The sequence below is a fragment of the Chenopodium quinoa genome, unplaced genomic scaffold, assembly GCF_001683475.1.
Source record: "Chenopodium quinoa cultivar QQ74 unplaced genomic scaffold, ASM168347v1, whole genome shotgun sequence".
NCBI classification, from domain to species: domain Eukaryota; kingdom Viridiplantae; phylum Streptophyta; class Magnoliopsida; order Caryophyllales; family Amaranthaceae; genus Chenopodium; species Chenopodium quinoa.
The window spans coordinates 2,454,145-2,474,869 of NW_018743204.1; the positions used below are offsets into that span (position 1 = coordinate 2,454,145).

General features: G+C 35.0%; 3 protein-coding genes and 1 non-coding gene across 4 annotated transcripts; 2 read left to right on the forward strand and 2 right to left on the reverse strand.

Moving 5' to 3' along the window:
* On the forward strand, positions 1-2,897 carry LOC110733982. Its single transcript, XM_021914050.1, has 4 exons — positions 1-210; positions 986-1,125; positions 2,151-2,289; positions 2,646-2,897. Exons 1-4 carry the CDS (start codon positions 1-3, stop codon positions 2,895-2,897), a joined length of 741 nt encoding a protein of 246 aa, XP_021769742.1.
* A 5,005-nt stretch (positions 2,898-7,902) lies between these two features.
* Positions 7,903-12,841, forward strand: LOC110733887 (uncharacterized protein At5g01610-like). The gene is made up of 3 exons (XM_021913963.1): positions 7,903-8,172; positions 11,470-11,524; positions 12,263-12,841. Exons 1-3 carry the CDS (start codon positions 8,086-8,088, stop codon positions 12,631-12,633), a joined length of 513 nt encoding a protein of 170 aa, XP_021769655.1. The 5' UTR covers positions 7,903-8,085; the 3' UTR covers positions 12,634-12,841.
* A 635-nt stretch (positions 12,842-13,476) lies between these two features.
* TRNAG-GCC lies at positions 13,477-13,547 on the reverse strand. The gene has a single exon. It is a non-coding gene; the product is annotated as a tRNA-Gly (tRNA).
* Positions 13,548-14,887: 1,340 nt separating this feature from the next.
* Positions 14,888-20,505, reverse strand: LOC110733888. The gene is made up of 2 exons (XM_021913964.1): positions 20,193-20,505; positions 14,888-15,403 (listed from the first exon to the last, which is right to left on the reverse strand). Exons 1-2 carry the CDS (start codon positions 20,388-20,390, stop codon positions 15,218-15,220), a joined length of 384 nt encoding a protein of 127 aa, XP_021769656.1. The 5' UTR covers positions 20,391-20,505; the 3' UTR covers positions 14,888-15,217.
* Positions 20,506-20,725: the final 220 nt, after the last annotated feature.

Below are 20,725 nucleotides of genomic sequence, written 5' to 3' on the forward strand. Positions count from 1 at the left end.
ATGAAGTTATGGGAAAGAGTGATCGAACATAGGTTGAGGGCATGCACAAGCATTTTGGATAACCAATTTGGTTTTATTCCTGGGAGATCTATTATATATGGAAGCAATCCATTTGATAAGACAAATGATGAGTTTTATAGGGTAAAGAAGAAGGATCTTCATATGGTCTTTATTGATTTAGAGAAGGCATATGACAAGGTGCCAAGAGAGGTACTTTGGTGAGAAGTGTTTACAAAAGGTATTCCACGAAGGTACGTGGACCTGGTTAAGGAAATGTATCAGAATGTGTCAACAAATGTGAGGACATGTGGAGGGTTGATAAAAGATTTTCCTATTACAATTAAGGCTGTTCAAAAATATCCGAATCGAATTATCCAACCCGAAAATCCGCCGATCCGATCCGAAAATTCAGATATCCAATCCAAAATTTTGGATTCGGATATTTCGGATATCCGTAAAAATACCGGATATTCGGATCGAATTTTTTCGGATTGACTTTTCCGAAACTATTTTTTTAAAATAAAAAATAACTTTTGTACATGCTTTAGCCTACTGGCCTTTAGGTTTTGGTTTCTCAGTTTCTCGTTTTCTTTCACTGCCTCACTCTATTCTCAAAGACCCAAACCCTAATCGACGCACCGTTTACTCCCAAACGCAACACCGCTAAGTCACCCACGGCCACCAGCTTAATTGACGCACCTCTCGGCTCTCTCACTGCTGCCCAGACAAGCCGCCCCACCAACCATTGGTCAGACCAGCCGCATAAGTGTCCTCTCAAGTTTCAGCCAATCACAAGTAATTTTTAACCTTTAATTCTTTTAATTTTTCCATTAATTTACTAAATGATCTGAATTTCAATAATTCTAGTTACTACTTAGTTAGGGTTAATTTGGGGTTTTTTAAAAAAAATTTTGGAAATTTTGAAATTTCTCACCCTTTTGTGTTAGAATTTCTGAAATATTTTTTTTATGGATTTGTCTTGTAGGTTGTCCCATCAAGTATTGATGAGAATGAAGACCATGAAAATATAAATACTACTGAAAGTCCTGAAAATGACGATGAAAATGACAATGATGATGCAATAGAAAAGGAAATCCCAAAGAAAAAAAAAAAGAAAATGATCTGGTGCTTCTAGTAAGGAGAATAAAGTGCCTTGTAAGAAGAAGAAAAAATCCTCCTGGTGGGATCGTTACACTTTGACCGACAATCCAAATTACGCTTCTTACATATATTGTAAGTCACTTATTGATTGTGCAAGTACTAATGGAACCACCACTTTGAAGAATCATGTTACAAGATGCAAGTTGTATCCTCTAAATATGGATGTGAAGAACAAGTTCATTGAACTTCAGAGAGAAAGAAAAAAATAAATAAATAAAAAATAAACAAACAATGATGATGGGAATCTTGAAACTATAAGTGTTCCTAAATTGTGGGAATTTGATCATGATCACCGTGGAAAAGAGCTTGTAAAAATGATTATAGTGGATGAATTGCCTTTTGCTTTTGTTGAACGTCAAGGTTTTCGTGGATTTGTCAAATCCTTAAATCCCCTACTTGTCATTCCTTCACGTTCTACCACTACTCGAGATTTCTATAAACTCTTTATTGAAGAAAGTAAGAAACTTAAATCAACTTTCATGAAATTGAACTCCAAGGTTTGTTTAACCACATATACTTGGACTTCTAGTAAAATCTAAGTTATATGTGCTTGACGCATATTTCATTGATGATGATTGGACTTTGCATAAGAAGATCATTAATTTTTGTTCTGTTGCTGGACATTCTGGGCAAATAATTGGCAAAATTATGGAAAAGTGTTAGAATGCAAGGGGTGTGAAAAGCATTTTGACTGTGATCGTTGACAATGCAAGCTTTAACGATCTTGCAATTGATAACTTGAGAAGAAGACTTAATATTTGGGAGTCAAGTGTGTTAGATGGTCAATATTTGCATGTGAGATGCTCTGCTCATATTATTAATTTGATTGTGAAAGAAGGTTTGAAAGATCTTGATGGCTCTATCAAGGAAATCCGTACTCTTGTTAGGTTTGTTCGGTCCTCTCCCGTTAGGCTTCAAAAGTTTAAAGCTTGCATAAAGGAAGAGAAAGAAGATAGTTAAAGTCTTGTTGTTTTGGATGTGGATACAAGGTGGAATTCTACTTTTCTAATGCTCGAATCCGCTATCAAATTTAAAAAGTCTTTTGCTAGTTTGTGCATGAAAGATTCTGCTTGCTTTAAGGAACTTAGGAAGGTGGGTGGTAGTCCAACGGAAGAATATTGGAACAAGGTAAGATTCTTTATACCTATCTTGAACATTTTCTATGAAGTAACATTAAGAATTAGGAGTCATTATGTGGCCTCTAACACTTATATACATAAGATTTATGGGACTATATACATGATTGAGTCATGATTATGAAGGTGTTAGGAAAATGGCAAAACAAATGAAAGAAAAGCATGAAAAATATTATGGAAATGTTGAGAATATCAATGTTTTGGTGTTTGTGGGTGTAATCCTTGACCCTAGGCATAAGATGAATTATGTTAATTGGATTGTGCGGGATTCCTATGATGAAGCAAGAACCACTCTCTTGATCTCTAAAATCAAGGTTGTCTTTTACACTTTGTTCAAAACTTATTTAGCCTCCATGCATGTCTACTACACAAGATTGTTTCTCCTCTTCTAATGCAACTTCTATCCCTTACACTTCAAATGTGCCTATGAGAAGTGGGGAATCAGGGAGTAAATATAAAGTTGACCCTCAACAAATCATGACTTCAAAGTATGAAAGGGATACTGGTTACTCATTTATTAATGCAGGGAAAACTGAGTTGGAGAAGTATTTAGAGGATGCATGTGAGCAATTTAACTCTAGCTTTGATATCTTAGCATAGTGGAAGGATCAACGTAAGAGATATCCTTTACTTTACAAAATGGCTATGGATGTGCTTTCCATACCCATTTAATTTCCACCGTGAGGGCGTGCACTTGATTCATTCCTCACGTCATTGACTACAAAAATGGTTGAAGCTCTAGTTTGCACTCAAGATTGGTTACGTACTTCTCAAACACCGCTTTTTATAGAGGAGAATTTGCTTGCTCTAGAAGAAATGGAAGAAGGTAAGTCTTTATTTTTTTTTTCTTTTTTTTTTTTTTAGTTATAACCAAAATTTGTTGTATTTGCTAATTGCTAGGCATGAAAGATTTAACCTTGGAGCAACCAGATATCATTATTGATGAAACAATTGACACCAGTTTGGATGATCAACGACTTTGAACCTGGAAAGTTGGAAGCTTTGCTTGAAGACTTGGAGTACTTGTGGACTCTATTTTGTGGATTCTATTTTCTGGATTTTGTTTTGTAATTGTGAATAAGTAGTAAACTTGTGAGTTGTGAATTTGTGATGTGGGATTATTTGTTAACTTTCTGCCTTTTATTTGTTGTTATAATTTTGCAGACATATGCATCTTAATAGGTTGTAAGACACTAAGACTTGGTTTATAAAAGCAATTAGTTTTATAAAGATAAGCAACAGCCAACAAGCAGGTCAATATAAAAACAAACGTCTTTTTTAAAAAAAGATAATCGGGTTCGGATTTGGATATCCGATCCGAAAATTTCAGATCGGATTCGGATCGCAATATCCTTGATCCGAACTTTCGGGTATCCGAATTTTCGGATCGGATCGGATCCAATATCCGACATTAAACAACCCTAATTACAATTGGATTGCACCAAAAGTCTACATTAAGCCCTTTTCTTTTTGCAACGGTTCTAGATGAAGAAACCAGACCAATTAAAGATGAGGTTTCATGATGTATGTTGTTTGCAGATGATATCGTTTTGGTGGATGAAACTAATATAGATGGGGTTAATGCCAAATTGGAGCAATGGAGGCAAAGGTTGGAATCTAGAGGGTTTAAAGCCGGAGTAAAACTGAATATTTGGTATGCCGCTTTGGTACTCAATGAGGGACAAGCGATGATGTGGTGAGTTTGGATATATGGAAAGGACTTGACCATGAGTGAATGTTTTAAATATCTTGGGTCGATCATCTTGAAAAATGGCGACATTGATCAAGACGTAGCCCACAGGATTAAGTTGGGGTGGCTTAAATGGAGAGCGGCCATGGGAGTGTTATGTGACCGAAGCATTCCCTTACAGTTGAAGGAAAAATTCTACAAGACTGCCATAAGACCAGAGTTGCTCCATAGTACAGAATGTTGGGCTTCTAAGAAGGAGCACATTAAAAAGATGGAGGTTACAAAAATGCACATGTTAAGATGGATGTGCGGGAACACTCTAAGAGATAGATCAGAAACGAGGTTATTCGTAAGAAAGTAGGTGTGGCAGGCATTGCAAACAAACTAAGAGAAAATCGTCTGCGTTGATTTGGGCATGTAAGACAAAATTCGAGGGTGCACCGCTACAAAGAGTGGAAGAGTGGGATGGAGGGGTTAAACGAGGGAGTGGGAGACCGAAAATGACTTGGTTGGAAGGAGCTAGGAAGGATATGAAGTATATGGACTTGCATGAGGATGAGGCATTGGATCGTAAAGGATGGAGGAGGAAGTTTTTTGTCGATGACTACACGAAATAATCACTTTTGGTTCATGTAGCCGACCCACTTATGGGATTAAGGCTTTGATTGATTGATTGATTGTTCGGAGAGCCATAATGGCGAATGATGAGAATTGATCCTCGAAATAGGAAGATAATGAAGCTCTAACCAACTAAGCTATCCCTCACTCTCAGGAGTGAGTATAATTATTTATCTAATTAAAATCAAACCATATTAGTCCAAACTAGTAATAATGCTCATATCATATATATTTTTTTTATTAACATCCTTTAATAATTGTCATGTGTACCGATTTTTGTCCTTCCCAATTAATTGTCTTGTTACCTTATATGAAAAATTTGCTTAACTCTTTTTATCTATGTGATGTGATCGACTCTCACTACGTCACTAACTACTCTCTCTGTTCCATAATGTTAGTCTCATTTACATATATCGATGCAAGTCTTTGATCGCAAATATCTTTAATCTCACACTAGAAAAAATTATTAAAGTTAGATATTAATAATGTGTTTTCCAAGACGAATAAATTATTTCTCATATGACTATGTTTGTTTGTATATATACAGTGAAATTAAGAAATTCCCTTTCATTTTTAATAGTCAAAAGATTTTAAATGGGACTAACATTATAAAATGGATGAATGGAGTATCTCATTTTCACTCATGAAATTCTTTCTCCATATACCAATTTGTATTAACATTTTTTTTATTTTACTATATACATAAAAAGCCTACATTGCCCTACCATGTCTATAATTAAATAGAGGGCTGGGAATAGTTATTAGGGAGCGTTATATTCACCTTAAAAATGAAAAGAAAAATGTTTAAAGGCCAATCAAGTGTAATAATAAGAGTTGATCATGCATGTGCAATTTGTTATAAAAGTAAGTTGAAAATCAAGGCTAATTAAGTATAACAAAGTCTTATCTCTGTTGTATAACTGAAGAGGAGGGGGGTTGTGATGTCCACCTAAAAAGACCACAACACCCTCTTCCTTTTAAATTGTAATAAAGATTTTACTTTTAAAAAAGTAAACCAATTGGCAAAAAAGGAAATTATCAATGGTGCTCTTAAGTTTTTTATTTTTCTCAATGTTGAACAGCAAAAATTCCAATTATCTTTGGTAATCAAGAATTATTAGAATTGATTAATCATAACATTAATGATTTATTTTGGTTAAAACTATAAATTAGGGTTAGATTTTTTTTTATTATTTTTTTAATAATTAAATTATTTTCAAAATAATTAAAAAAAACACCCAATCCTCAACAGCCCAGCCACCCCCGCCCTTCACCGCCCCCGGTGCCGGCGTGCCTATACCCTTCCTCCTCGGCGCCGTTGGCGCGCTGAACCTCCCTCCCCCGGTCGCATCTCCCTTCCGTCGAACCACCAAACCCCAACCCGGAAACCCCTCTCCCTCCCCCACGAAATCCCCTAAAACCATCACCTCACCCTTGAAAAACCCTAACCGGACCTCCCTCACCATCGGTAGGGTTCCGGTTGGGGTTTTTTGAGAGTTAGGGATGGGTTTTAACGGATTTGGAGTTTTGGTGACGCTTCAACGAACAAAAAACTTAAGGTTTTTGCGATTTTCAGGGATTCTAATCCCTCTTGGAATTGAAGAAGAAGAAGAAGACGAAGTAGAGGAAGTTTCATCAACATGTTTCTTGATTTTCCGAGTTAATTTTAAACCATAGATTTGGGGTTTCGACAGGAAATCAGAGGGGCTGAGATGTGGTTTCGGAGAGAGTGTGACGGTTGGTGCTTGGTGGTTAGGTGAGGGGGGATGCCGACCGGGCCAAGGGAGGGCCGAGGAAGGTTGGTGCGGCGCTGGCGTTGACGACGCCGTCGGAGGGTGGGGGGTCTGGGGCGCGGCCTGGAGCAGTGGGGATTTGGGAGCAGTAGGGTTTTTTTTTTATTTTATTAATAGTTTAATTGTTTAAAAAAAAAGGAAAATATGATTTTCAAGGATATATTAGTCAATTCGTCTTTAGTTAACTATGATTAGGCTTATATTTATATATTAATCTCATTCATGTCACCACTGAATTAATAACACAAATAGTTGATTAACAAAGATAATTTGATTTTTTTTTTGCTTTTTACCATTGAGGGGCAAAAAAAAACCCTTAAGAGCACCATTGAGAATTTCCCAAAAAAAAAAAAGAAAGATTAATTATTCAGTAAAGAATTACCTAAAATAAAAATCAATTACTTGAATTAGGTCCAAAAATTAATAAATTACATCATTTATTTTATATTTATACAATCAACCAATTAATATATAATTCTAAATTTTCAATCAATCAATTAATTTATACAATTACAACCATCATCTATAAATTATTGTACGCATCACATGCATATAGGGCTTATGGTAACGGGTATGGGGCCAATTTGAGGTGGGTATGGATATCCAAATAGGTGGGCGGGTGCGGATGGATATTAGCTTCTACCCGATGGGATGGGTATGGTTGTGAGCATTGTTCTCACCATGGGTGGTGGGGTGGAGATGTGTATAAGATTTTTAGGCGAAGCTAGGTGTGGAGGTATCATCCTCCACATCTGACCTGCCCCATTGCCATCTTTATATGTTACTCTGTACCAAGCTAAGTTTGGTCTAGTGGAACGATTGCATCTTCTAAGTTCTAACCTTGAGGTTAGGGGTTCAATCCTTACTAGTGACATTTTAATGGTAGGGATTCCTAATCTTTTCGACTTTTCCCCCTCACTCTCAGGCCAAAATAGAGAGGAAGTGAAAATTGGGAATTTTAAAATTCACTCATTAAGACCCTATTCATTTCACCTTACAAAAAATAATTTCATTTCAGAAAAAATAATTTCAATTTAGTAAAATTAAGTTAGTAACTTTAAACAAAAAATTTAATAGAATCAATAAAAATAATTTCAGTTCAGCAAAAATAAGGTGAAGTGAACATGGCCTAACAACCCAAACAAGTTTCTAAAATAATTTTCCATAAAATGCAATTTTCTACGGGAATTTAATTCCCATATCAACCAAACGAGTTATTTTTTTTTTATTAAAACTTATTATGTCAAATATTTCATTTAAAAAAAAAAAATTCAGCTTATTCCTACTCCCAATAAGATTTGCTTGCTAAATCATACTGGATTGACTCGTTTCTATCAGGATTCTAACTTTTTTTTTTGAAAGAAAGAAATCAGGATTCTAACTTACTGAATCTCTTATACTTTTCTAACAAAAAAAATGACCCATTAAAATATTTCGAAGTAAATGACGTGGCAGCATGTACAAGTTGGTGTACGAATTTTGAAGAAAACTCTTCATTTGTTAATTTATTAATTAACGTATTACGCAATCACCTCTCTCTTTCTCTCTCCTCCACCCTTTCTGCTTTCTCTCTCAACAATCAAACTTTTGCAGGAGCCCTAAATTGGAGCTCCAGAAATTAGAAAATTAAAAAAAGGGGGTGTTTTGGGTCGAATTTGGAGGGTTGAATTTATTATTATTAATAAAAATGGACCAAATTTTTAATAAGGTTGGATCTTACTGGTTGGGTCAAAAAGCCAACAAAGAGTTCAATTCCGTCGGCGATGACATTAATGTAAGCTTCCCCTTTTAATCTTCTTCATTTTTTTTGGTGAATTCAATTCCTGGGTTCTTCAATTTGACAATTTGATTCATACCCTTGTTAATTTTATACTTAATTTTGGACCCCTTTTGCTTAATTTTGTTGATGATGTTATTAGCAAGCTTTAATTTGGATTTCTTTGGATATAGTTATTTTGTTTCTGAATTATGAATGATTTGGTTAATTTGTGAATTTGGTGTAATGGGTTTATTGAATTTTAAGATGTTGAAGAGCTGATTTGTTTGATTTGGTTTATAAATGGTTGGATTATGATTTACGCCACTTATCTTTAGATGTTGAAGAGCTGATTGTTTTGTTTGAGTAAAACGCCTTATCTTATTTTGCATTTATTGTTTTCATCTAGTTGAATTACTGATCTTAATTACTGTTGTTGGCTGTCTTTGATACGAACAATATAGTGGCAAGTATAGAATATTTAGATGTGAAGCTTTTCAATAGTTCTGTATCCTTCGTCTTGAAGAAAAGTTATTCACATATTCTCATAATGTAGAAGCCTTGAGAGTCGACAACTCCGTGTCTCCGTGATTTTCAAAGAGTTCAGAAAAATGAGTGTAATACTTACAAAGTTGTCTTAGGAACTCAACTTCTAATTCATTGTGTGCTGATCAAATTCATTGTTATTGCACAAAAGAACAAAAAGTTGGAGTCCATAAAGTAATATGGAGTGCTTCATATGCTTTTTATGATGCTCTAGATACACCACCAATGCGCTATTGGAGGTTGTTTATATAGTGCATTATATTACTGTATTGATCACTTAAGTCTATCTATTAAATGCAAGATACAACTCTATCAAGAATCTATTTAGTTTGTATAGGTGATTCATGATTTGAGTGATTTATATGCTTCAGTTCTTTCGAGTAGAAATAATTGGCTAAATTGTGTTGATTGCAATATATGATAGTATCTCTAGAATATCAATACCAAGTCAAGGTTCTGCTGTTATAGGTTTTCAAAGCAGCAAAGTACTCTGTAAAACTTTGGAGGTGCACAATTATCTTTCCAAAGTCTTCTCATTTAGAATGAAGGGCATGATTGTTTTGGATCACTTAAATTATTAAAATGGGGCTACATTAACTTTTCAACACTACCCAATACTTTTAGATAGATTACGTTGGTGTAAGGAGAAGTCAAAAGTACGTAGCCTCACTTATGCAATAACAGTGAGATGGGTTGCATTAGATCCTAATTTGACACACCACGTCATTTGCGACTCCACAATTAATAAGAAACACAGTATTGATCCATTTGGTTTATTATATTATGATCTCGAAGTTACTGAAATTGAACCTATCATGTATACTAGAAATGGAAATGTAAAATGGTCAAATCTAGATTGTTCTTAAGATCTGGTTCTATCATACTGGTATTTGGAATGTATATGAGCTAATTGGGTTATCATTAATTCTAGTGGTGTTCTTGCATGTAAATTATGATTCCTATATTATATTGAAGGTTAAATTTGCATGAAGCCATTGAAAAAGTAAATTCAAAGCCATTTCTGAGTGCTAAAATTGAGTTGTAAATATATGAATTTAATAAATTTAGGTACTTTTGTTAGGGATTTATGTGGGAAGATATTGAAAAACAGCTCCAAAATTTTTCCATTTAAAACTACTTTGCATGTTAACCTCTAGTACTAGCAAATTAGTGACAAGTGTGATTCAATTTGTGTAGAACATTGCGACGGAAAGTGGTTTATGCAATTTTTTTTAGCTTGATTGCTTTGTGAGGAGTATTTTAAATCAATACTCAACCATTTTTTACAACATTGCTTCTTTCATCAGCATTTGTACCATTTTTCCGCTTTCTCTGCTGCTTTGTAATATTGCCTTGAGGGGAAATTATCTTCTCATTGTTATCATCAGTCTTCCTACGGTCTATAAATTTCATAGTGGGTTAGAAATTCACTAAGCAGAACAGCTATTTATGGAAAAGCTGATTGAAGGTTATCATGTAGACAACTAGACACTGGTCAATACTACGAGGACACCATGCAAACTTTAAATAAAAGCCATATGCCATATAGAAGTTCAAAATACCAAAACAATTTATAAAGTATTTACCAAGATAAAGTGGTGGAATAAGATATACTATGCCGTATACAGTTCCAATGAATGTTCTGATAGCTTCCTTGTGCTTCTTTAGATAAGTGAAAAGGTGTTGGAGGGGATTTGTAGTACAATCAGCTATATTTTGCGTAGAGATAAATGAAAAGTCATTATGCGAAGGGTTTTCCAACCTGTAAGAAACCAGGCAGATTATAGTTTAAGAACAAAAACCATGTGCAATATGTCAAAATTTTAAAAGGGGTAATTGTAAACGGAGGAAAATCTTTCTACGAGTAGTTTCAAGGCTTTACACCCTAATTGTGGTGGAAAATTATATTATCCCCTTGATTGTTGAAAGAGAAACATTTTTCGTGCCTAAGGTCTATAAGTGTAATAAAATTAAGTCACTGGTAATTTGTAAATCAGATGCTGAGTTCTTAGCAGTAATAGCCAAATAGGACAGGCTTCAAGCAATATCATATTTTATGAAAAAAGTCTTATCTAATGCCTGTCTAATATCAATGCAAGTTCCTTACATAGATGTTCTCATCCCTTTACCATCATTTATAATGGCAGTGGTCGTAGAACTTGCACCATGTCATCTTATGGAGGCTCTTGACTCAAATCTGGTGTGGCTGTAGTAATGCTGTCTCACTTGATTTGGCTATTTATTAAGTAATCGCGCTACAGATATTGCAAATATTAGCATTATGGTATAAGTACAATTCTCTCTTAAGTAGAGTTGATTGCAAGTGAAGAGATTTCTTTCTCCTTTTCATGGCAGTACAGAATATTGTTCATAGAGACTTCGAAACCTTCATTACAACAGTTAAATAGCTGTCTCAACTAGTCTAGCAGCAAAATCTAGGAAGGGCAGCATAGATCTCTCTCTCGAACTTGAGTATGTTGTTGGACAAGAGCTAGGAGCTAGTAACTTGTACGGATTTTTGGACATTGAATGAAGTAAAACAAACTTTAAACTACTCTTATGCTCATATCTCCTCTTTCATCTCTTTGCATGAGGGTATCACAAGTTAGTATTATTATTACGAGCTATGTATCTAAGGTCAAGTTGTCAACTAGGTCTTTTATCTTGATGTGGTGATTGATTTTTATACACGTTTTGTGTTTTATGTATGCAATATATACTTAAACTGGAATGTTTAAGGTCTAATGCTTGCTTGTTTTCTGTAATTAGTCTCTGGGAAGCAGCATTGGAGATAGCACCAAATGGATAGTCAACAAACTTAAAGGTTTGGAATGCCTTTACATGCTCGGTTTTGTAATTTCTTCTGCTCTAAGTTTTTGAATTTGCTTTCCAGCTTGAGGCCTTACTTTGGTTCCTGTTTCCCTTGTATGTCTTATTTTAAAATGAATATGTTGTGCTGCTTCATGTGCTACAGATGGATTCCATTGCTTTCTGCCTTCTGACATTTTCTATCTCATGCTAACTATACCATGCACTCTTACTTATTGAGGTGAAAACATGTTTGCACAACTGGCGTCTAATGGTCAAGGGGACTGGATCTGGGGGAAGGGGCGGGGGGTTAGAAGGAAGGACCCTAGCATCAGGGTTCAGATTATAGTTTGTTCTACAATATGGACACCTGAACACGGAACACCTAGCAAGCAACAAAACTGCTTTTCTTTCCTAGCCACCCTCCTCCCTGGCCCTATAAAGCAAACCTTTGCTTGCCTAAAATTTTAATGTGTCATTGCTTTCATGTTTTCTTTTTATTATATGTATGGAAACTTTATGTTGGTTTATATTGCCACATTTTTTCAATTATAATATTAGAGTAAGAATCGATTTACTTGAAGCACTCAAAGGTAATGTGAGATAATGTACCTGTAATGTGGCAATCTGTTTCTACCTAGAATGTGAATTTTGAGCGAGCTGATTCTTCTTTATTCCCTTATTTGTTAATTATAAGACTCCGATACCTTTAAGGCATCATTTGATTTTAGAGAGTAACGAGTTAATTTTGCAGGGAAGATGCAAAAGCCATTACCAGAGTTGCTAAAGGAATATGATTTGGCAATGGGAATCTTCCCAAAGGATGCCACCCACTATGAGTTTGATGAGAGGACAGGAAAACTTACAGTATATGTACCTCAAGTCTGTGAAGTGGGCTACAAGGACTCATCGGTTTTGCGATTTTTTACCACCGTTACTGGGTACCTTGAAAAGGGGAAGCTTGCTGAGATAGAGGGTTTGAAGACAAAAGTAATGATCTGGGTTAAAGTGACTGCCATTACTTCTGAAGGTTCAAAGCTCCATTTTACGGCTGGAGTGAAGAAAACCCGCAGTAGGGAGGCTTATCAGGTTCTTCGGGATGGAGTAGGTGTAGATAAATTCTGACCTGAGCTCAAATGACATGATATATGTTGCTTGGAATCTTTATCCAATGTAATGTAACTGCGAGTATGTAATGTAACTGCGAGTACATCTAAATGTAATTTGAACCTCTAGATTGTTGTTTGTAACTGAAATGTGCTTATGCCTGTTCCGCATATGCCAATTTTATGTATGGATAAACGAGCTCTTTCTCTGCCATAATTTTGGCCAATTTTTGGCACATGATCCTTGACTAACTATTGTTGATATGTAGGTGTACTGCAGGAGAAACAGGGTGAAATTCGCCCTTCAGTGAATGTAAATCAAAATGGTTTACTATTTTGGTTTTTCTCCGCTTAACCATATAAATTATTTACCTCAACTTCTATTTCAACAAGGTAAAGGCCTTTTTTATGTTTCCTTTGAGTACTTCTTTTCCCTTTTCGGATGAGCTTAACCATTTAACTTGAGTTTGTCAATGGGCTATAAATTTAGTACTAAAGTGATTAGGAAAAGAAATCCTATACTGTTAAAAATAACAAGTTTTGGTTTAAGACATAATTATAAGTTCTAACTACAACTTTTCACACCCTTAATTGAGTTAATTTCTAAAAAAAACAATATGTGCTCTGACTGCTCTCGCTCTTAAAAATGTTAACCAAAAAAATGTTTGAAATTTTATTCTCGTCGAAAAGAAAAATATGATGGGGTGAGAGAGGCTCAGCTCAAACTCTCGACCTCAGGATCACTCAACAAGCTATGAGACCTACGCGCTAGCCAACTGCGCCACCACCCCTTTCTGTTTACTTGGCTTTTCATAATATTTACAATGAATAATATATTTGGTTCAAAAATAAAATTCAAACCTGCACCAGCCGGGAACCGAACCCGGGTCTGTACCGTGGCAGGGTACTATTCTACCACTAGACCACTGGTGCTCTGATACTTAAGCATTTCTCTATTAATTAATTGTATGTGGAGGAGTTTTTGCTCATAGTAATGGTATAGCTTGACTTTAGACACGAGTACTAATTTTAATTATTGCTTCTAAATAATTTTTAAAAAACGAATATTATCAAGTAAAATGTTGTTAGATACGAAGTACGCATTATTAAAATATCATTTTATTTTAATAAATCTTATTAGCATGATTATATTTAATCAAATGTAATAATGGTATAATTAGTACATTAGCAAGTGTGTCAGTTATTATAAAACGGATGAAATATTATTCAAAAATAAATTACGTAATCAAATAACTTTCGTTTCGGATAAACTTAAGAAAAAAGGATTTAATTGCTACTAATCACTTGGGAGGACGTAGAAAGGCCGACAAAAGAGTCGAGGAGGTTGAACATGGAGAATAACGTAAAATAATTGATAAGCGTTACACAATCATGCATGGATAATAATCAACAAAGATTGAGAGATGTTTTGGTAAGCATAGTTGAAGATGCTATTTACACCGGTTGTTCACCTTGCCACTAGCGTCTAACGCTACGGAGTACTTGTTTAACCGTTATAAAATTTTAATAGAAATGTTCCGATTGATAGGAAGAGGTTTAACAAGACTTAAATGTGCCAAATTAGTGTAGGGGTAACAATGTCAAGTCACTTTTTTTTCTTCTTTATAGAAGATATGTGGTTACGAGTCCGATTGGTAAACAGTTTAAAATGGCAGGATTGTTGATGAATTTGTGTCGTAAGGAAAACCAATGTTCATTACGATGGTAATGAAACCTTATCCCCAAATATATTTTATACTTCCTAAATTTTCATTACAACTCGATACTACGAAATACCTTCAAGTGGTTATGGATAGTAATGAAGTTTTATGAAGAAAATGAGGTAATGGAGCAAACACCTTATATATAGATCCGGGTGCACAAAACTCAAACCTTCCTCATTTTGCTTCAACCAATCAAGCTCCTCGAGGCTTTGGTTATACCGAGTACGAAAAAACCAACATCTATGATTAATTTTAAAAGATCTGGCCAAGCATCACCAGCTTTTAAAAAACTAAAAATTAGACGGTTTCAAATGATTGTTTTGAAGCTTAGTTTAGGAAGAGAAAGCAAACTTTGTCTAATTGATTGTTTTGAGTCTAATTGATTCAGTAGAATTTAATAAGGGCAAACTTTGTCTTTGCATAACTTAATGAGGGTTGCAATTAGAGGATTTGTCACTGCATATAATATCACTCTTTTGTTTGTTATTTTTGAAGAAGAGAAAGTTATAAAGTTATCATCTACAAAACACAGCTAGTACAAGAAATTCATGCCTTCAAACACAACCTCCAAAAGACTTATATTACCCCTTGCATTATACGAAGTATTCCTTAAAAAAGATAGCAAGTGATCAATCACAACTTCACAAGCACACTGATTGACCATCAAAGATTCAAGTGATATTATTCCAACAGATATCAACTAGCAACGTAGGTAGAATAAAAGAATCATACAAAAATGTCAGTAAAGACCCCTCATGTGATACACAAATTTTGACATCAAAATGATTTGATCTTGTTGGTTCCAACAGGGCATTGTTCTATATACTATGATTACTATCATCGCAAAAAAGATACCTGATAAGTGATTGGTTTACTTCTTTATTTCTTTGTAGGTTCTGCAACTTCTGTAGGATTTTGCTTAGGAATTGGTTGGATCCTCACGTATGGTTTTCTAGTTAAAGTTTCCCCTTTCAAAGCGGCTACATATCGATCATTTGTGTCTTCCTTCCGCTGTAGCTCTGCTAAATATTCACCCAGCCTCTCTTTATTCACTTGTCCCATCATCTGAATCACAACAAGAAGCCATACCTTCATAATAAATCTCCATTTTAACCAAATAAAGAAAAATAAATAAATTAGACATGATAAAAGAAAATTTAGGAAAAAAAAGGGGGGGGGGGGAGATGAACTTTTGAACTCATTCGAGTGAATCATGTTTGAAAAAGGGAGGAGAGGGGAGGGGGCGTCAAATTGTAGGAGCTTATATAAACCATAAACAATTACAGCTAACAGTACAACTTTTTAATTGTACAAAGATAAACCTAAGTTTTCTTTCTCCTCTCCATACAACATATCCACCATCTTCTAAGTTCTAAGCATTGCATCTCTGACAATTACATATTTTAGCTTATTTAACATTTTTTTTTTTTTTTTTGGGAAACATAGTTCATTTAACATATGCTACCCCATATATAAACTGATTTATTCCACACAAAATAAAAAAAAAAAAGTTCTCCTCCAACGACACTATGTAAAGAAAAAATAAATACTTCAGCTAAACTTCTGGAATCATATAGAGGAAGATGAATCAAACTTTCATCATCATATAACCTAGTTAATGCTCACTTGCACAGATGTGCCCTACATTAAGACTTCTACACACCTCAACAACAATCAAAAGAGCTCCAAAAGCAATTGCTAAATTTCTCCACTATAATGGAGCGGGTCAACATTTGGACTTTGAATTCAAAAATCAGGTTACTATATGAACAACATTTTTATTAGTCCTCATCCTCTCTGCTTCATACAAATATTATCATAATAAGAATGGAATAAATAAAAAAAAAGGTTTTAACTTCAACCAAACATAGTACACCTCTCTTGGGAGTATTCATCAAGATCTTATGTCCTATGGAATGACAAAAACACACCTAAAGCATAATACACCTCATATCCTTTCCTACTTTCAATTTTGTTTTAAATCAACACCTACATCCTCCTCATCTTTCTTCTAGCCTAACAATAGTTTTATTAAGAAAAACACAAAAGCCTGATAATAATCCTTAAGCAAGAAACAAAAACAAAAATAATGAGCCTAGGCAAGCCCTTTAAAAGCCTTCCTATTACCACCTCTCTAGTTTAGAATAAGATTGCTTGAGGAAACAGTAGCACACAACTATTGACAAGTTAAAATCATGGATGGATGTGTCATAGCATGTCGTTGGGAAGGATGGTGAAGAATGAACCGAATTAGCATTCCTCCCATCAGGCCAGCCCTCCTCCAATACAGAGGTTTGCTAGAATTAAGAATGTTCCCATTTAAACATGAGATAAGATTCACTGTACTTCCAACTAATAAAATTATCTCCTAACAAAGATGTTCCATCCATAACATAAAAGTTGCTAGCGTGATAAGTATCAAACTCATCAGCTGAATAATTAAGAATGGGGTTTAGAGCCAACTTGACATAAATCTTAAAAGAAGTCCTGATTTTTCATGAATATCCTCCATTTAACACTTAAATCTTCTGCAATCCTATTACTTTTCTGTGAACTGTTGATTTATAACATTATCCTATTTGCACTCATTTCTAGCATAATGTGACTGCATACTGCAATATAAGCAGGTAGGACCAGTAGGTTAAAAACTTTTCATCCAATTATAACTCATCTGCATCATTAACAACAGACAGCACATTCAAAGTTTACTATAATGGACCATCTATTCATCCAATTATAATCTCATCTGCATCATTAACAACAGACAGCACATTCAGATACTCCTTAATCTCCACCCAAATAAGATGAAACCAGAGAACGATGGGAAAAAAAATACACCAAACATGGTTCAACTACCCTCCTCTAGAATTAAATACACAAAACTAAGAAAAATCCCACAACAAAGTAGTAGATGCAACAGTACTAAGGTCCATCCAATCAAATTATGCCAAAAAATTGAAACTGCATTACCTAATATTAGTTAAAAACAGATTTGGCATGGGTTCACAATTTGGTACATAATATAATAAACTAAACCAAAAATTACCAATTTGCCTAGTATAATTCGTTGGTGGGAAAGAGTTGGGTAACACTGAATTGAACATTGGATAGAGCCAAAGTACTTTCCTATTTCTAAAATAACACCAGGACATTTCCAAAAAAAAAAACAGTAATAATATCTTTGACTATAACCATAGAGTAATGAACAAATAAAGGAGCTTTGACAGATTTTAAAGCATTCAGTATTACTATTTAACTAAGCAACAACAACAATCTCTGCAATCTGCTAGCACTTCATGCCGATCTATCATCTAATGTTGTATCCAAAGTTCTAAATTATAAGCAATTAGATCTAAATCCCATGTTAAAAATCCTTATAAACTTCTTGCGGCCTTCACTCTTTAAGACATGTTCAACCAACTACCTCTCAAATTCAAAACTCTCACAGTGAAAATAATATTTTAAAATTACAATTAGATTATTTACCTACGTTACCTTGACTCATCATTTTAACTTAAGTACCCATGTCGGATCCTCAAGGGCTTAAAAGGCACTTCAATCCTCCATTTTTTTACCAAAAAAAAACATAAACATGAAAACTTTCACAAAATAGCCAAGTTAGACACTTGGATACATACCCGTATTGGACACAAGTACCTAAGTTGAGCAACAGAGCTCCCTACTACATGTTATCACATCTTAAACAATAAAAACAAAAAAAAAACATTGTTACTGCAAGAGATCATGTCAGATAAGGGAATGCATCTAAGAGTACGGCTCGAGTACATAGTGAAATAAATCATGATTTTGGCCCAAAATAAAGTGTTAAAAGAGTCCATACCCATGTCTGAGTGCCATAGAAGAGTCGGTCAGGAAAAGAAGAGCAAGTATCATAAAAGAATTTATAATAACCTTAAAACCAAACATTTGACCTTAAATCCAGCAAGAGTGTAAATGTGTGAGTGTGTGTGTGAGTGTGTGTTGTGTGTGTGTGTGTGTGTGTGAAGAGAGAGAGAGAGAGAGTTCATGATAAGGACCATTAATCCCTAAGTGTAGGTTAATTGCCTTTTGTAATTACTCTTCGACAATAAAGTTGTAGCTAAGTTGATTGGTGTATCCTAGCATATATAGGTGGGAAGACTGGGAACTGAGAAAGGTACTAGGTCACAGCTCTTTTACAGTTTGTTTGGAAAAAGAAGGGGGGCGGAAAAGAAGGGGAGGGAGGGGAAGAAGATGGAAGGGAAAGGGAAAGGAGGGACAAATGAGTTTTTCTTCCAAATCTCTCCATGGTTGGAGAGGTCAATTTCTTACAATTTAATCTCCCTATTTCTCTCCCCTCCAATTCCATTCCTTCCTCATTTGTTATCCAAATGAAAGGTACTCTATCCCTTCATTTTCCTTCTCTTCCTTTCCCTCCATTTCTTTCAATCCAAACACATTGTTAAGGATGTTACAGAGAAGCAAGTGAATTAACAGCACAAGATTGGACTTATCAATTGAAGAGGACAAGATACATCTTAAGGGATTTTGAAACTAGTTATGCAATGAAGAGAGCTCCGGTTTCTATAAACCTAGTTCTGTACAAGAGAATTAAAATCCACAGAATGCAGCAACCTGCCCGGAAATAAGGACAATTGATAGTGTGGACATAAATTAGAGGTTTTTCAGAGAATGCTTCTATCTGGATCTTCAGATATCACAAAATCGAAGCAAGCCCATAAGTGCACCTGAGAAGCTAGTTAGTACCCAACAATTGAAGACCTTTTAGGGTCTCAGTGCTTTCCATGACATTCATGATTTGTCTTTCAAATTCAATCAAGCTTGAATGTTACCTCACATAACTCAGTTTCCACCTTACAAGGTATGTCACTTGGACCTGAGTAGTCATCTCAGATATGGGTAGGCTCAGCTATTATGTGAAAAATTGCCATGTTTTAGATCTAAAAAGAAGTATCAGGTGTCCATACCCACGTCAGGGTATTGAGGATCCATCTTGGGTACTTAAGGTGAAACAATGTGTCCGATTAACATAGCTCACAACTCACAAGCCAGACTATAAAAAACACACGAATATAAGTTCCCTAAATTGTTCTGATATTGCAGTTCACTCGCTGGATACAAGTGGAAAGTCAATACTATATCTACTCGTTAATGTCTCCCTCCAAAAAGAATTACCCTCAACAGTTCTAAGTGATCGCTTGGTTGCACATAGGTGGTTATACTTCCAACAAAGCTGCACATTTCAGGCAGTTCACATCTTAGGAATTTTGACTTCTCGTGGGAGGTTCCCCTTACCTAGGGCAGGCCAAGGTAAGCAACTTCTCCCATTCTAGGACGTACAACTTCCAATACATCAGTCAGCCTAATAGCCATTACCTTTGATAGACTTACTAATAGCCAATTAATCCTTGCCATGACAACGCAATCTCTAACTAGGCAAAATAATTACAAGTAAATGCTAATATTCACTGCACATTTGATGTTTAGCTAAGAGTTCAATTCACAAAAACCAAGCAACTAACATTACAATTGAAAAAATGGCCAATCATCCATTATATAAACCCAATTGCAAAACCAATCAACAAAACCCATACATCAAATGTTCTCAGCATAAAAAATTCAAAGTTCCAAAAATTAAATTTTCTTTTCTGGATTAACAATCCATATATTGAGTAATTATATTGCAAATTATGCAGTTGAAGACCAACAAAATAATCCAAACTAATTTCTATAACAAAAACCCCATCATATTCAATAAAAACTGATAACATCAAATCAAAACCCAACATCAATTACACAAATAAAATGGGTATTTTTCAGCACATTAATCAGCAATTTAAACAGAAGAACAAACCCGGGTTTCAGGGCGAGAGTTGTTGCGAAGATGGGACTCAAGCTTTTCATTACGGGAGTTGGTGACTTGCATAACACCATAGCCGATAAACCCAGGTATAACTCCGCAAACCATAGCAAAAGTGAAGAAGAAGGGCTTTGAATCCCGAGTTTTTGCAACGATTCTTCTCCATGACTCGCTCTTCCACAGTACGTTCATACTTCCTCTATCTTTCTCTCTCTTCCCTCGACTCCTCAACTCTTGTACTAATTTCTTTTGGAGGAAATTTCTGGAATTTGGGCTGAGTTTTTGGATGAAGGCAAAATTTTCAGCTTTAGCTTTAACTCTTTAAGCTGCAAAGCCCAACGTTAAATAGAATGGATGAAAAAAAAATAGAGGAAGTACTAATGTAGGTTTGATATGTATTTGCAAATGCATAACAAATATAAGTATTAAAATATTGAAAGCACATGGGGGTGAATAAAATAAGGAGAGATGGCTAAGTGGGACCACTTTTAAGTGTTCCACTTAAAAGCTTATATAATACCATTGAA

Bases quoted from the DNA above. Each gene is read 5' to 3' on its own strand.
- LOC110733888 (XM_021913964.1), bottom strand. From the start codon at position 20,390: ATGAACGTACTGTGGAAGAGCGAGTCATGGAGAAGAATCGTTGCAAAA. The intron at 15,404-20,192 runs GTTTGTTCTTCT...GTTGTGATTCAG, and splicing joins ACTCTCGCCCTGAAACCCGG to ATGATGGGACAAGTGAATAA.
- LOC110733887 (XM_021913963.1), top strand. From the start codon at position 8,086: ATGGACCAAATTTTTAATAAGGTTGGATCTTACTGGTTGGGTCAAAAA. The intron at 8,173-11,469 runs GTAAGCTTCCCC...TTCTGTAATTAG, and splicing joins CCGTCGGCGATGACATTAAT to TCTCTGGGAAGCAGCATTGG. The intron at 11,525-12,262 runs GTTTGGAATGCC...TTAATTTTGCAG, and splicing joins GATAGTCAACAAACTTAAAG to GGAAGATGCAAAAGCCATTA.
- LOC110733982 (XM_021914050.1), top strand. From the start codon at position 1: ATGAAGTTATGGGAAAGAGTGATCGAACATAGGTTGAGGGCATGCACA. The intron at 211-985 runs GTACTTTGGTGA...TTTGTCTTGTAG, and splicing joins ATGACAAGGTGCCAAGAGAG to GTTGTCCCATCAAGTATTGA. The intron at 1,126-2,150 runs GTGCTTCTAGTA...TGTGGATACAAG, and splicing joins AAAAAAAAGAAAATGATCTG to GTGGAATTCTACTTTTCTAA.